This window comes from Lynx rufus, unplaced genomic scaffold, assembly GCF_022079265.1.
Source record: "Lynx rufus isolate CCGP_SWC_20201006 ecotype Redwood Valley unplaced genomic scaffold, mLynRuf1.p SCAF_18, whole genome shotgun sequence".
Lineage (NCBI taxonomy): Eukaryota > Metazoa > Chordata > Mammalia > Carnivora > Felidae > Lynx > Lynx rufus.
Window position 1 is genome coordinate 30,534,455 of NW_025814832.1, and position 12,809 is coordinate 30,547,263.

At 59.7% G+C, this 12,809-nt stretch overlaps 2 protein-coding genes across 2 annotated transcripts; one reads left to right on the plus strand and one right to left on the minus strand.

Moving 5' to 3' along the window:
- Positions 1–294: 294 nt before the first annotated feature.
- Positions 295–6,851, minus strand: GPR142 (G protein-coupled receptor 142). Its single transcript, XM_047080434.1, is given in 4 exon segments — positions 295–1,497; positions 2,408–2,566; positions 3,417–3,567; positions 6,810–6,851. Coding segments are annotated over 4 exon segments (1,224 nt in total). The 3' UTR covers positions 295–625.
- A 1,668-nt stretch (positions 6,852–8,519) lies between these two features.
- BTBD17 (BTB domain containing 17) lies at positions 8,520–12,758 on the plus strand. Its single transcript, XM_047080975.1, has 3 exons — positions 8,520–8,604; positions 10,061–10,337; positions 11,684–12,758. Exons 1-3 carry the CDS (start codon positions 8,520–8,522, stop codon positions 12,756–12,758), a joined length of 1,437 nt encoding a protein of 478 aa, XP_046936931.1.
- The last annotated feature ends 51 nt before the right edge of the window (positions 12,759–12,809 follow it).

A 12,809-nucleotide genomic window follows, 5' to 3' on the forward strand; every position in this document is an offset into this window, starting at 1 on the left:
AATCCAACCAGGATGCTTGAGACTCAAGGGGTTCTGTCGCCCCAGGGCTGGGACATCTAATCTGCTTTAAGATCATCCCCTTTCCCAAGCAAAACGTTTGGTTCCCCCAGCCAGAATATGCTGGAATCCTGCAGATAACTTCCTTCCACCCTGGCCACTGGAAGCCAGAGAAGTGATTGACTCGGGGAGGGAGATATAGGCTCTGGGGGAGAGGGGTGGGGGTGGTGGTGGCTGGAAACCATTCATACCTGTCTGTCCATCCGTCCATCCATCCATCCATCCATCCATCTTGCCTTTCATTCACTCATCCAATCAATGTCAATCTAGCCTTCATAACGTGCCAGGTGAAATGTCCCTTACAAAGGAATGCCAAGGCAGCTGACACTATCAGCCTGTGCCTGGCAGAGCCCTCTCCTTGTCCCAAGAAGTGGGAGTTGCTGGTGAAGCTAATGGGAGAGCTGGAAAAATTGTACCCCCCTGCACCCGGGGAGCCGCCCTCACAGGAAGGAGCCTTTCCCCGACCCCTAGTTGCAAAGTAGGGTGTCACAGTTTTGTGGTCACACCACAAAGGCAGCAGTATATCTGGCCCTGAGCCACACCCGAGCACCCTGGCTGGGCCCCTCCTCTACAATTCTGCCCCTTTGGGAATTCCCAGGGGCTTTAGCACAGGTTCCACCACCATGCCCTCTGGCTGTGACCCCAGGATGCAGGGCAGGTGGGCATCATGGATGACCTCTCGGATGGTGGCCCGGAAAGTCTTGCTGACAAAGCAGTAGAGGCTGAAGTTGACTGCTGTGTTGAGCATGGCCGCCATGTTGGCCACGTCCAAGGCCAGGTGGACCCTCCAGTCCCGGTGGACAGGGGCCACATACAGGTGGTAGAGCATGACAAAGATCCGGGGTGCCCAAAGGAGGGTGAAGAGCGTGGTGACACCCAGGAGGATAGCTGTACCCTTGCCCACCCGGGGCCGCAGCCCACTCTGGCTCCTCCTCCGCAGCCGGCAGACGATGGCCGAGTTGGTGACCAGGAAAACGCCACATGGGATGAAGTAGACGATGAGACAGTGAGCCCACTTGAGGGCCTCATCCATCATGCTGGGGGGGTCCGCGTCCCTCCACACATCCAGCCACCAGTAGAAGGGGATTCCGGTCAGGAGGGCAGCACCGAGGACAGCGACGATGGCTCGGCGGGTCCGGCCTGGGGATGAGGCGGCCCGGTGGTGCAGGGGATGGCACAGGGCGCTGTACCGGTCGACGGTGAGCAGGACAGCAATCCAGACAGAGGCATGGTTGGCAGCAAACTCCAGGATGTTGGCCGTGCGCACCACAGCCCGGGGAACCTCCCGGGCCAGCACGGCGCCCTGCAGGAGGAAACCCACGAACACGATGACCACCTGGGTGACGATATCCGAGACTGTGAGCGCCAGAAGGTAGTAGTAGGAGGGCTTCCTGGTCCTGGCGGCCAGCCGGGCCAAGGCCACTGTGGTCAGGAGGTTGACTGATGGCGACAGAGGTCACAGGGGGCAGAGGACAGAGGTGTTAGAAGGGCTACTCAGACCATGTTTCCAAGGTGTTATTATCTCCCTCTCCACCTGCCTGCTTGTCCAGACTTCCTTTTTCCTCTTTCCAGTCCTTCTTAAAACTCACTTTAGGGCACCTGGGTGGCTCAGTCGGTTAAGTGTCCGACCCTTGATCTTGGCTCGGGTCATGATCTCATCGTTCATGAGTTCGAGCCCCACATCGGGCTGTGTGCTGATAGCAGAGTCTGCCTGGGATTCTCTCTCTCCCTCTCTCTTTCTGTCCCTCCTGTGCTTGTGCTCTAGGTCTCTCTCAAAATACATAAACTAAAAACAAAACAAAGTAAAACCTCACTTTATCAGAGAGGCTAACCAGATCAGTCCTGCCCTATCCATCCATATACCACGGGCCATTGACTTCACCCCAGGGCAAGGCCTCTGCCTTCCACACGGGCAGGGGTGGGTAATTCCCCAAGGTGGAGACCTCCTGTTCTTTCTTACATCCACTTCCCTACCTGCCCCCCCCCCCCCCCCCCCGCTTTGCTGCTCTCAGAAGCGGTGGAAGGCACGGGAAGCTTTTGACTGAGTTGAGGGCAGTCCTACATGAACTTAGTCATCCTACAGCAGTGCCCACTCCTGGGTAGAGAAAAGACTGTCCCTTCTGGTGAAACCTTGGCTTTAGCCATTAAGCACCCCAAATCCTGGCCCTTCATTTTTTAGTCCCCACTGTGCTTTGCTCCCCAATGAGCCAGATCACCGTATAAAGTCAAAGGGTATCCTGAGAGTCTATGATCCTGGGTCTCAGGGGTCAGCACAGAGGATGGGTACTCATCGAAGGAGGACCCCCATTTCTGCCCACCCCCAACTTCCAGGCCCCAGCTTCCCACTCACCAGGCAGCCCCAGGCCCAGCAGGATGCTGTAGTAGATGACAGGGATGACACCAGCCACACATGGGGACCTCTCCGGGATTTCTGGCCAATGGCCTTCCAACTCCTGGCTTGGCCCACTGCCATTGGCCGGGGGCCCCAGGGTGGCTTGAGGCTGGCCAGCTAGGGAGGGTGGAAGGATGAAGTTAGAGCCTTAGATTTCTCTCTGCAGCCTGACCCTGACCCTGAGATCTTTATTCACCCCTACTCTGTGCAGACGCCCCCAGCTAGGCCCAGCCAAATGGCAATCCCAGTTGCCAGGCCCATCCCACCCCACCCCTTGGTGGCCTGGCTCCCCCATTAGAGGGAAGAAGTCCTCCATGGCGTTTCTTGCTCCCATGGATGCTGTTTCTCGATTGCATGTCTCAAGGTGCATTTTCTGCCTGGAAGGCAGGGCCCAGGAACAGGCTGTGCGGCACAGAAGGGTGGGGGTGGGGCACCTTTTGAAAATACATGTTCCAGGGCCTTGATGCTGGGGGTCTGAGCCAGGGGATCGGGAGTGGGGCTCAGGCAGCTGTAATTCTAGTGAGCACCCTGGGTGATTCTCATTGATGGTGACTCAGCAGCCACACCCCTCCCACCACCAAGGAGTGACATTACTGGAAGGAGCAGCCCCCATCATAGGCTGGCACTATTGGAGCTGGGGCGGCCCTAGTTTCCAGATGGGGAAACTGAGTCCAGAGGGAGTAAGGTGACCACATAGTCTGGTCCTTGCTCCCCTCAGCCCACACTGTAGGTCTTTAGGTTTCACGGTCCAGCTTTTGATTTCCTATGGAGGCACCCCTCCAGTGGATCCCCCCCCCCCACAACCCCTGCCTCTCCTCCCATTACCCCTCCCCTGCAGCTAAACCTAGTTTCCCCGCCTACCGCACTCAGCTCGTTCGGGATCAGCTTCAAGCTTCTAGATTCCTCACCTGTTCTTCACCTGCCGGCCACTGTCCTCTCCCTTCCCGGCCTGTTCTGGATACTTTACCTGCCTCTCGCCCCTCAAGCGTCATGCTCCTGGGTCCTGAGTCCTATGTCACCTCGTGGATTTTGGCGGGGGGATCCCCGCAGCTTCCGGCATCGCCAGCTCTCCAAGGGGTGGTTTGTCCCACGATTCTTCCTGCGGCACTGAGACCTAGCTGGTCAATACAGAGAGGTCGGTGGTGGGAGGAGGGAGGAGGAGGAAGGAAAGGGTGGGGCTGAGGCTCTGGGGGCGGGGGAGGGAATGAGTCTATACAGTGGATGCCTCTGAGAGCAAACTGGGAACCCCCAGGGTGCAGGCAGGGAAGGGGTCAGGCTGGGAGGGAGGCCTTGAGGAGGGGGCCGGATTGGGGCTCTAGATAGGGTGACTCATGGTCCATGGCACTCTGGGGCCGGGGGAGGGGGGCGGTAAGGATTTCAGGGCAGAAGGAAGGATTCCATCTTCAGGGTTGGGGGGACTGCTACAGGGCAGGAAGGGGTGAGGCCACATGGGCAGGGCCCAGATCTGGAGAGGGGCCTTATGGGCCCCGTTTGAAGGGGTCAGTCCAGCAGCGACAGCAGGCAGTGGGACGAGGAAGAGGCTGTCTGGGGGCCGCTGGCCTGGAAGGATGGCAGGAAGCCGTGTGCAGTGATGACAGTGGCCACTCAGGGAAACCCAGACCCAGTGGCCCCCACAAGCTGTTGTTTTTCCAGCCTCGGTGAAACAGATCATCCCGCCCCACCCCCGCCCCAGGAATATCAGTCACTGGCAAACAAACACCAGCAGGTGCGGCGAGCGCTCTGGAGAGGCTGGAATCTGTGCCCACGGGCTCCCCCCCCCCCGCCACCCCCTTCGGGTAGTGACCAGTGCAGCCCCGGGTGGGCACCAGGGACAAACGTGTGCATCGACAGAGAGGGGAGCTGAGGCCCAGCCTGGGATCACCTCCCCTGCCCGCCTCCGGGAATGCAGCGGTGCTGGCTTCTGGGCTCCCCACATCTGGAGCTGAGACGCCACCTGGACCCTTGTCCCCACTTCTACCTTCACATCCACCCTGGGCTATCACAGGGGACTTGCTGCCCCCTGGTGGCCGTGTCCTGACCCTGCAGGCCTCCAGAGAGTCCACTGGCTTCCGCCGGGATCTCTGGGGGGCAAAGCAGGACCAGAGCATGTGCTGCCCACTCAGGTCCCGAGGCCGTGTCCCAGCCCCTAGCTCCAGAGAATGCCAGAAGCACAGATAGTTCCCCAAGCCACCACCTCCCTGCCCCACGAGGCTATGGGTGAACAAGGAGCTGCTTACAGTCAAGTTGAAAAGACCAAAGACCAACATGTGTGAGGGCCTTTCATTTATTTTTTTTAATGTTTGCTTATTTTTGAGAAAGAGACAGAGCGCAAGTAGGGGAGGGGCAGAGAGAGAGAGAGAGGGAGATACAGAATCGGAAGCAGGCTCCAGGCTCTGAGCTGTCAGCACGGAGCCTGAAGCGGGGCTCGAACTCACGAACCGCGAGCCCATGACCTGAGCTGAAGTCAGCCGCTCAACTGGCTGAGCCCCCCCGGGCGCCCCTGAGCCCTTACTCTTGTTCCTACACTTTTCACCCTCATGGCAGCCCCACAGGCTAACTCTGGTGACCTCCGTTTGACACAAGAGGGGCCCGAGGCTCAGAGACATTAGGCAACTAGGCTAGGACCACAGAGCCACAAGGTGGCCGGTGGAATTCGAACTCAGGTTTGTTCCTCCCCCAGAGCTGTTCACCTGTCACTCCCCTCACCGAGAAGAAATGGCGCTGGGGCACAAGAGGCCACTGTGAGCTCAGACTTTGCGGAGAGGGGGATGTGGTTCAGACAGAGCACTCAGACAGGGAAGGGCATTGCAGTTCAGGGGAACGGCGAGGTAGCACGTGCTGGGGGCAGGAAAACAATCTGCCACCATGACGGGAGCGCCTGGCTTCCGGGAAGCTTTCAGTAGCTTTAGGGAAAGATTCCTTCTTGTTTATTATTAGTGTGCCCCTCTGAGTACACTGGGGGGGGGGGTTCTGGAACCTATACTCATGATCCCCTGCTCCCCAGTCTAAGTGTTTAAAGGCATCCTGGCTCCGGAAGGGAGATGTCATAGATGGAAAGGAGTCTGCACTGTAGGTAGAGTTGGGTCTGGGGGCTCATCGCTCCGGGGTTGGGTATTACCCGCATCCAGTCAGTGTCTGATCACCCACTCTGCAGATTCAGAAAAATCATCCTGCCCCAAGCTTGCAAGAATTTTCGGTTGCTTTTACAGCCCTAGAGATTCCTTACCCAACAGGTATCATTTCTGTCTGAAACAGCTTCCCAGAAAAGACATCATAGGGTCATGGGAGGAAAAATCAAGCAGAAGAGTGGCATTGGCATCCTGGCTGACCGTGAGATCTCAGACAAGTCACTTAGGTTATAAACACTTTTTGTCTCGGGCAGGAAGTAGCACTTGTCTGGGAATTGTTGTAGCCCGTGAGCTCATCACACTTGCTCTCAAGACATTAAGGAGTTTCCAGATTCACAGAAACCCCATGGAAAGAAAGTGGAGTGTCTCAGATCCTCTATCTCGATAGCTGTGCAGGGCAAATGCCCTCCTTTCTCTCTCCTGCTCCCAGATCTCACACGCTACGCACATGCGTGCATGTGTATGCACACACACCACACATACACACGCATGCACACGGCCCAGCAAGTGTCAGACTAAGAAACTGAGGACAGAGAATGGCTGTTTCTGGAAAGTCAGTTCCTTTCTTTCTTTCTTTCTCTCTCTCTCTCTTTCTTTCTTTCATCTTCCTTCCTTCCTTTAAAAATTTTTAAATGTTTATTTATTTTCTGAGAGAGACAGAGACAGAGTGTGACCGGGGGGGGGGGGGGGAGGGGGGGAGGGGCATAGAGAGAGGGAGACACAGAATCCCAAGCAGGCTCCAGGCTCCGAGCTGTCAGCACAGAACCTGACGTTGGGGCTTGAACCCATGAACTGTGCGATCATGACCTGAGCTGAACTCAGACCCTTAATTGACTGAGCCACCCAGGTGCCCCTGGAAAGCCAGTTTCTAAATCATTCAAGGAGGTTTAGGGGCAATGAAGTCAGTAATTGTAGGAGGTGGGGCCTCTCAGAGGTCGGGGGTGGGTCGGAGGTGACTTTTCTGAGTGTTCTTGGTAATCTGGGGCCTCGCGATCCCTGTACCCTTAAAATGGCATCCGTCTAACTCTGGGAGATAAATCTTAGCTTAGGGGTGTGCGTGACAATTACCCAGCATGGTTAGAAAATACAGGTGTCCTGGCTTCTAAGTAGAGCATGGGAGATTCCCACGAACGTGGGCTATGCTTCCAGAAAGACAGATGCAGCCTCGGTGAGTCTGCAGTTAAGAAACGTGTTTATGGAAAGCTGGTTTTCTGAGTAGTGGGTTCTCTTACCCTCATCTCCTTATCACCAATAACATTCCTGCCGAAAAGCATTGCCCGTGGAAGCAGGGATGGTCTCAGAGGCCCAGAACCCCGTCGCACTGAGGATCTGTCTTGCCGGGCCGGGCCGGGGAGGTGGTACAGTCCATGGGAAGGGCAGGCAGGCAGCCAAGGGTTGGTGGATCTAGATGAGGGGAGCCAGGCGTGAAGGTCAGGGCAGCCGGGAGGGGTTTCCGCTGGGCTGGATGGTTCCATCTCTGCCAACCCGGACGAGGCAGGTGCCAGACCCAATTCTTGCTCTCTCTGCGGCGCTGGAGAGGGGGTGGGGCTGTAGGAGTCTCTGTGCTGTGCCAGCCGGGAGCAGAAATCCATGCACAGAGCTGGTGCCTGGGATCCAGACCGCGAGCGAGGGCAGGCTCCACCCCCAGTCAAGGACTCAGCCTTGGGGGAAACTGAGCTGGATCTATCTGGAGCCCCCCCACTTCAGTTCATCAACCCTGAAGGAGTCCCTCCCCGGAAGAGCTGGGCCGGGCCCCACCCGGTTCCCGGAAAGGTGAGGCCTCCACAGGACACACGGACACACCCACTGCCCTTGAGTTCTAGGCCCCACCCTCCGCTCCCTGTTCCTTTGGATTTAGAAGAGCGCTCCTGTGCACCAACCCACCCAGCTCTCTGCCTCAGTTTCTCCTACGCACGGGTCTGCCGTGTGTCTCCTTGGAACTCTGGGAAGGGAAAAATTACATTTGGAAGTTAGAAGCTGGTAAAAGAAGCCTTCCAAGAGATGAGCCTAGAGACCGAGGCGCTCGGGGAAGGTGAATTAAAGGAAGTGACAGGGCAGACAGGTGGCCACCTCAGCATCTCCAGTCCCTATGCTCAGCTTTGTGCCAGTTGGGCCGGGGGTGGGCTGTCTGCCGAGGGCCGGCCCTGCTCTGGACAGAGGGCCTCCCGTACAGTGGTGCGCAGCCCAGGGTGCTTCTGCTGTGCCCAGCCCTGCCACCTTAGCTCACCTTGATCCTGGAGGATGATGGTCCCAGTCCCCAGGGGGCCTCTCGAAAGGCCCATCACCATTCCCAGAGCATGCAGGGAACAGGCTTCGACAAGGAACACGAAAGTGATACGAGTTACCCCACGGGCCCCTATTCGAGACCCTTGCTCTCCTCTCTGAAGACCTAGCCCACCCCAAAATGGAAGAGGGGGAGGGACGGGGGCCCAAGCAGCTCTTCCCTCTTCTCTTCCGGGGCCTTCTTTGCAGCCCGCTCACCATGGCACTTTAGCCAAGATGCTGCCAAGCGCATTCTGGGCCAGGACGGAGACTGTGCCTGGGGATTGGGGGAGGGGACTGGGACCCTCTGGGCCAGCAGCTGCCAGAGGTCCTGGAGCCCCTTGCCTGCCCTCTGGAGAGCCTAAAACCTCCCAGGAGAGAAAGGACCAGCGCCGCTGGGTGGTAGAAGATGTGGGGGAGGGTGCCGGATCTGTCCCCCTCGGGGGCCCGCGGGCAGCACAATAGCCCCAGGCCGCAGCTCTCTGGCTTAAGTGGTTGCCTGGGCAACAGCTGGGGCCAGTTTCCACCAATCCGAAGCAGAGGCTGGGTGGGGGGAGGGAAGCTGGCCCGGAAGGGGGGTGCCATCCCCTTGTGCTGAATCCTATATAAGGAGGAGGGATGTGAGCACAGTGGTCTGGGCTTCGAGGTCCCTCCAGCGAGCTCAGGGGCGGGGCACAAAGATGCTTCGGCTGGGCTATGCCAAGCCCGGGTCCTGGGCCAGCTTCTGGGCCATCCTGACCTTGGTGGGTCTGGCCACTCGAGCAGGTGAGTGGGCAGTGGGTGGGGTGAGGGTGGAGGGCAGGGAAGAGAGGCAGGACTTGCTGGGCCCTAGCGCCACGAGGCCGGGAGGGGGCGGTGTCCAGCAGGCCAGGGCGATTTGATCACCGCAGACTCCGTGGAGGAGGCCGGCCTCAGAGGGAAAAAGGGCAGGGCGGGCAGGCAGGGGTCTTAACGGCAAGAAGACCTTTTCCCCCAGACAAGCGGGCCCAGGCAGCGGCCGAGGCCGAGTGTAATGCCATCAGCATTCGGGGCCTTCATAGTGACAGCTTGGGGAGGTGGGGTTGGGAAATTAACAGCCCACCCACCTCTCACCCTCCCCTTCTCCCTCTGTTCCCCTTTCTCTGACACACAGATGCTCTGCTGTCGTGTGAGCCTTCTCTGCCATAGTCCACATGGGCCATGGACCTGTGTGTGTGTGTGTGTGTGTGTGTGTATGTGTGTGTTGGGGCAGGTGCTCATCTGCTGCTCTCAGGCACCCACCTTGTCTCCCTCTGAGTCTCCTCACACTGTTCTCTGCTTGGGGAAGCCGCTGGATGCATTTTCTATCACCGGGTTTTCTGTAACTGAGTGCATGTCCCCATCTGACCCTCACGGCATCCCCAGAAACATGGCAGAAGGGCCGGATGGGACCGTGAGAGTCCCTTTCCAGCTGCAGCCCGACCTCTGTATTTTCTCTGGTCCCCCACAAGCCACCTCCTGCAAGTGGACTTCAGTCTCAGAGGTCAGCACCCAAGAGGGCAGCTGGGCCTGGAAAGAGCTTCTCCTCCTGCCCACAGCCCTCCTCTCATGCTGCCCCTCCCGCTCAGTGCTCTGCCCACACCCCCCCACACACCCAACCCTCCCTCTGTTCCCAGCACCCCGAGCCCATCCTTCTCAAGGGCCTTTGCAAGGCTGGCTCCTTCTTGTCACTTCCTCAGGGAGCCATCCCTGATTTCTGCACCTCAAGTAGCCTTACCCTGACTCCTGTCACTTCCCTCATGTATCAAGAGTCCCAGACTACAGTGCTTATTTGTGTACGGAATGCCTGTCTAATCAGCTGGTTTGTGCTTTTATCAGGAGGTGAGAGGGGTGGGGACCCAGTGGTTCCTCAACCCTTGCCTGGGGGTCTGGCATCCTGGAGATCAGTTCTGGGCATTTTTGTCCCCCACTGGTCCATGATCTCTCCTCGCCGGGAATCAACAACCCCCGTTGCAAGAGCATCATCTCAGGGTCTGCTCAGGGTCAGGTTCACAATCTTCCTCACGTAGGATGTGCCTGTGTGTGCATACACGCGTCCACAAGCTCCATGGGCACAAACGGGTAGGCGCACGGCCTCCCCAGGCCTGCCTGCCCTCTGCCCACACCCAAGCACACGCGTCTCCAGCTGGTCCCTCTGCACCCCTAGATCGCACCCCGGGGCCCAGGTGCCTTCTCAGCCGCGCCGTGTTCCTTCCCGCTGCAGCTCAGAGAGCCGATGTTGGCGGGGAATCCACGGGCACCTCCATCAACCACTCCCAGCTGCTGCTCCAACGCCTGCAAGAGCTTCTGCGGCAGGGCAATGCCAGCGATGTGGTCCTGCGGGTGCAGGCTGCGGGCACCGACGAGGTCCGGGTCTTCCACGCCCACCGCTTGCTGCTGGGCTTGCACAGTGAGCTGTTCCGGGAGCTGCTGAGTAACCAGAGTGAGGCGGTGCTTCAGGAGCCCCGGGACTGTGCTGCGGTCTTTGACAAGTTCATCAGGTGCGGAAGGGTTAGGGGGGAGACTTCACCCCTTTCCAAGGCCCTGGCGTCTCGGCCCCTTAGCGGACACGATGTCCACCCGTCCCCCGGAGGTCATGGGGATGACAGTGCAGCCACCCCATGCATCCCTTCTCCCTCTGCCCTCTTGCAAAATGCAGCGTGACCCCCCTGCCCTTGCCTGCAAGCTCTGTGCGTTTTCATGTCAATTACCAATGCTGGCAGAGCTGTTTCCAAACCTGGCCTTGGGAGCTTTTAGAAACTGCAGATTCCCGGACCCGGCTCTGGATCACCGGCTTCAGGTCTGGGGTTGGGCCCAGCTATCATTTTTGTTTGTTTGTTTTAGAGCCTCCATGTGGTTTTTGTGTCTGGTCAGGGTTTGAAGTTCAGGGCCAGGGAGAGTAAGCCAGCTCTCTCTCCTATCTCCTGCTCCCTTCCGGTGCGCTGCACAAGGGCGCCATTCACACTAGAGTCAGAGAAAGTAACCCCTTTTTTAATAGTTTTAGACAAGACGGCGGCAGAATTCCAGGCAATAGGAAGAGGGGTAACACAGAAGGGCAAACCCCGCCCCCAATCCCATACAGCGCCTCTGCGGACCTCTGATTGGCTAGAATTCAGTCACATGGCCACGCCCGCTGGAAGGGAGGCTGAGAAACCATCTTTTATTCCCAGAGGCAAACATGTGAGACTAAAATGCAGCGGAAAGAAGAGACAGCTGTGGGCAGTTGTCACCACAGCCGGGCAGAGCGCGTGCCAGTGGGGACCTGGCAGGAAGGGTGGCCAGGGGGATGGGAGCAGACAGCGACAGGGAGTGAGTGAGCCAGCCGGAAGACAGGAAAGATGCAGTGAGAAAGAGGAGCTTGCAAGCAAAGGGGGAGGGTAGAGGGAATTAACCCTTGTCGATGGCCTTCCCTGCAACCAGCGCCCCCCTGCCCCCCGCGCCTCGTTCCTTCTCCCCACAGCTGTCACAGCGGCCCTGTTACCCGCTTTCCCAGCTGATCAGCATAAGGTTCAGGGAAGTTGAATGATTTGCCCACTTGCTCGTAGGATATGGATCCGCACCCGGCTTGTAAACCCCACAATGGCAGGAGCCTCGACTGTCTTGTGGCCTAGAGCAGGGCACCTGATAGATGCTCAGTAACGACATGCTGTTTCCATGTCCCCCAGAGAAGCGTAAAGAAGAGGGGTGAAGCAGGATGGGCGAGGAGGGTCCTTGAGAGGAAGACAGGAAGCCTCAGGGTCCACTGCTCGGCTTGCACCTTGCCCACACCCAAGGCCGGGTCCCCTGCACGCGTGGGGCAGAGCCGGCCCTGCCCTGCCCGTGCCGCATCTCTACGCCTCTCCCGCAGGTACCTCTACTGCGGCGAGCTGACCGTGCTGCTGGCCCAGGCCATCCCCCTGCACAGGCTGGCCACCAAGTACGGCGTGGCGTCCCTGCAGCGCGGCGTGGCCGACTACATGCGCGCGCACCTGGCGGGCGGCGCGGGCCCGGCGGTGGGCTGGTACCACTACGCTGTGAGCACCGGGGACGAGGCCCTGCGCCAGAGCTGCCTGCAGTTCCTGGCCTGGAACCTGTCGGCCGTGGCGGGGAGCGCAGAGTGGGGCGCCGTGAGCCCCGAGCTGCTGGGGCAGCTCCTGCCGCGCTCGGACCTGGTGCTGCAGGACGAGCTGGAGCTGTTCCACGCGCTGGAGACGTGGCTGGGCCGCGCCCGGCCGCCCCCCGCCGTGGCCGAGCGCGCACTGCGGGCCATCCGCTACCCCATGATCCCGCCCGCGCAACTGTTCCAGCTGCAGGCGCGCTCGGCCGCCCTGGCGCGCCACGGCGACGCGGTGGCCGACCTCCTGCTGCAGGCCTACCAGTTCCACGCCGCCTCGCCGCTGCACTTCGCCAAGTTCTTCGACGTCAACGGCAGCGCCTTCCTGCCCCGCAACTACCTCGCGCCCGCCTGGGGCGCCCCGTGGGTCATCAACAACCCGGCCCGCGACGACCGCAGCACCAGCTTCCAGACGCAGCTGGGCCCGAGCGGCCACGACGCCGGCCGCCGGGTCACGTGGAACGTGCTCTTCTCGCCGCGCTGGCTGCCCGTCAGCCTGCGGCCGGTCTACGCGGACGCCGCGGGCACCGCGCTGCCGGCCGCGCGTCCAGAGGACGGCCGGCCGCGCCTGGTGGTCACGCCGGCCAGCAGCGGCGGTGACGCGGCGGGTGTGAGCTTCCAGAAGACCGTGCTGGTGGGGGCGCGCCAGCACGGCCGCCTGCTGGTGCGCCACGCCTACAGTTTCCACCAGAGCAGCGAGGAGGCCGGTGACTTCTTGGCGCACGCAGACCTGCAGCGGCGCAACTCCGAGTACCTGGTGGAGAACGCTCTGCACCTGCACCTCATCGTCAAGCCGGTCTACCACACCCTCATCCGGACCCCCAAGTAGCCAAGTGGGCCGGGGGTGGGGGCGCCTCTGGAGTGGGAAATAGAGACCTGG